This window comes from Terrapene carolina, unplaced genomic scaffold (genome assembly GCF_002925995.2).
Source record: "Terrapene carolina triunguis isolate 2854851 unplaced genomic scaffold, T_m_triunguis-2.0 Scaffold27519, whole genome shotgun sequence".
Taxonomy (NCBI): domain Eukaryota; kingdom Metazoa; phylum Chordata; order Testudines; family Emydidae; genus Terrapene; species Terrapene triunguis.
Genome location: NW_020691870.1, coordinates 2409 through 3528, shown reverse-complemented (window position 1 = coordinate 3528; position 1120 = coordinate 2409). Strand labels below are relative to the sequence as shown.

The 1120-nt window shown below is 69.0% G+C and overlaps 1 protein-coding gene across 1 annotated transcript; it reads right to left on the bottom strand.

Moving 5' to 3' along the window:
* Positions 1-90: 90 nt before the first annotated feature.
* Positions 91-666, bottom strand: LOC112125355 (potassium voltage-gated channel subfamily A member 1-like; the record flags this gene model as incomplete). Its single annotated transcript, XM_024223772.2, has 1 exon — positions 91-666. A coding segment is annotated over exon 1 (576 nt), but the record flags the coding sequence as incomplete, so codon positions are not given.
* Positions 667-1120: the final 454 nt, after the last annotated feature.

Below are 1120 nucleotides of genomic sequence, written 5' to 3'. Positions count from 1 at the left end.
GGGGGGGGGGGGGGGGGGGGGGGGGGGGGCAGCGGGCACACAGCAGGGCAGTGGAGCCGCAGGGCCGGGCCCGCGGCCCCCCTCGCTCACCGGCAGCGACATGTCCCGCTCGTCCCGGAACTCGGGCAGCGTCTCCAGGCAGAAGATGACGATGGAGATGAGGATGACCAGCACGGAGATGATGGCGATGATGCGGGCGGCCTGCGAGCTCTCCGGGTACTCGAAGAGCAGCCAGACCTGCTTGAGGAACTCGGGCCCGGGCAGCGGGCGCTGCTCCTCCTTGACGAAGCCCTCGTCCTCCCGGAACTTGCTGAGCGCCTCCTCGCCCAGCTGGTAGAACTTCAGCTCCTCCAAGAAGATGTCGAGAGGGACGTTGGTGGGGCGCCGCAGCCGCCCACCCGACTGGTAGTAGTAGAGGATGGAGTCGAAGCAGGGCCGGCTGCGGTCGAAGAAGAACTCGCCCCGCAGCGGGTCGTAGTAGCGGAGCCGGCGCCGGGGGTCGCCCAGCAGGGTGTTGGGGAACCGGAGCAGGGTCCTGGCCTGGGTCTCGAACCGCAGCCCCGCCACGTTGATCACCACCCGCTCGCAGCAGTCCCGGCGCAGGCACGGGATGTAGGGGCCGGGCGCCTCGGCGGGTCCCCCCGCTGGCAGCGCCGGCTTCTCCATGGCGGGGGAGGTCAGGGCCCGGCGACGGTGGCCATGGGCCGGGACGGGGGGGTTCCCCACCGTGGGTGCCCCTGCTTTGCTCTCCACTGATTCGTTCCCTCCCTCACACCGTGTTCCCACCTCCCTTGGCCCCAATTTGCTTCCCCTTTCCTGCACTCAGCCCGTACCCCCTCCTCTGGCCCCGATTCGCTCCCCCCTTCCCACGCTCAGCCCGTACCCCCTCCTCCGGCCCCGATTCGCTCCCCCCTTCCCACACTCAGCCCGTACCCGCTCCTGCTCCGGCCCCGATTCGTTCCCACATTCACACCATATCCCCCCCACATACACTCTCTTCTATTCTCACCCTTTCTTTTCTGCTCTGACAATTCCCTGCGCCCCTCTTCTGCGACCTCCCGGCCCCCCCTGCCTTCTGAGCCCCGGATCTGTCTGTCCGTCCGTCCCTGAGGCCAAGGGC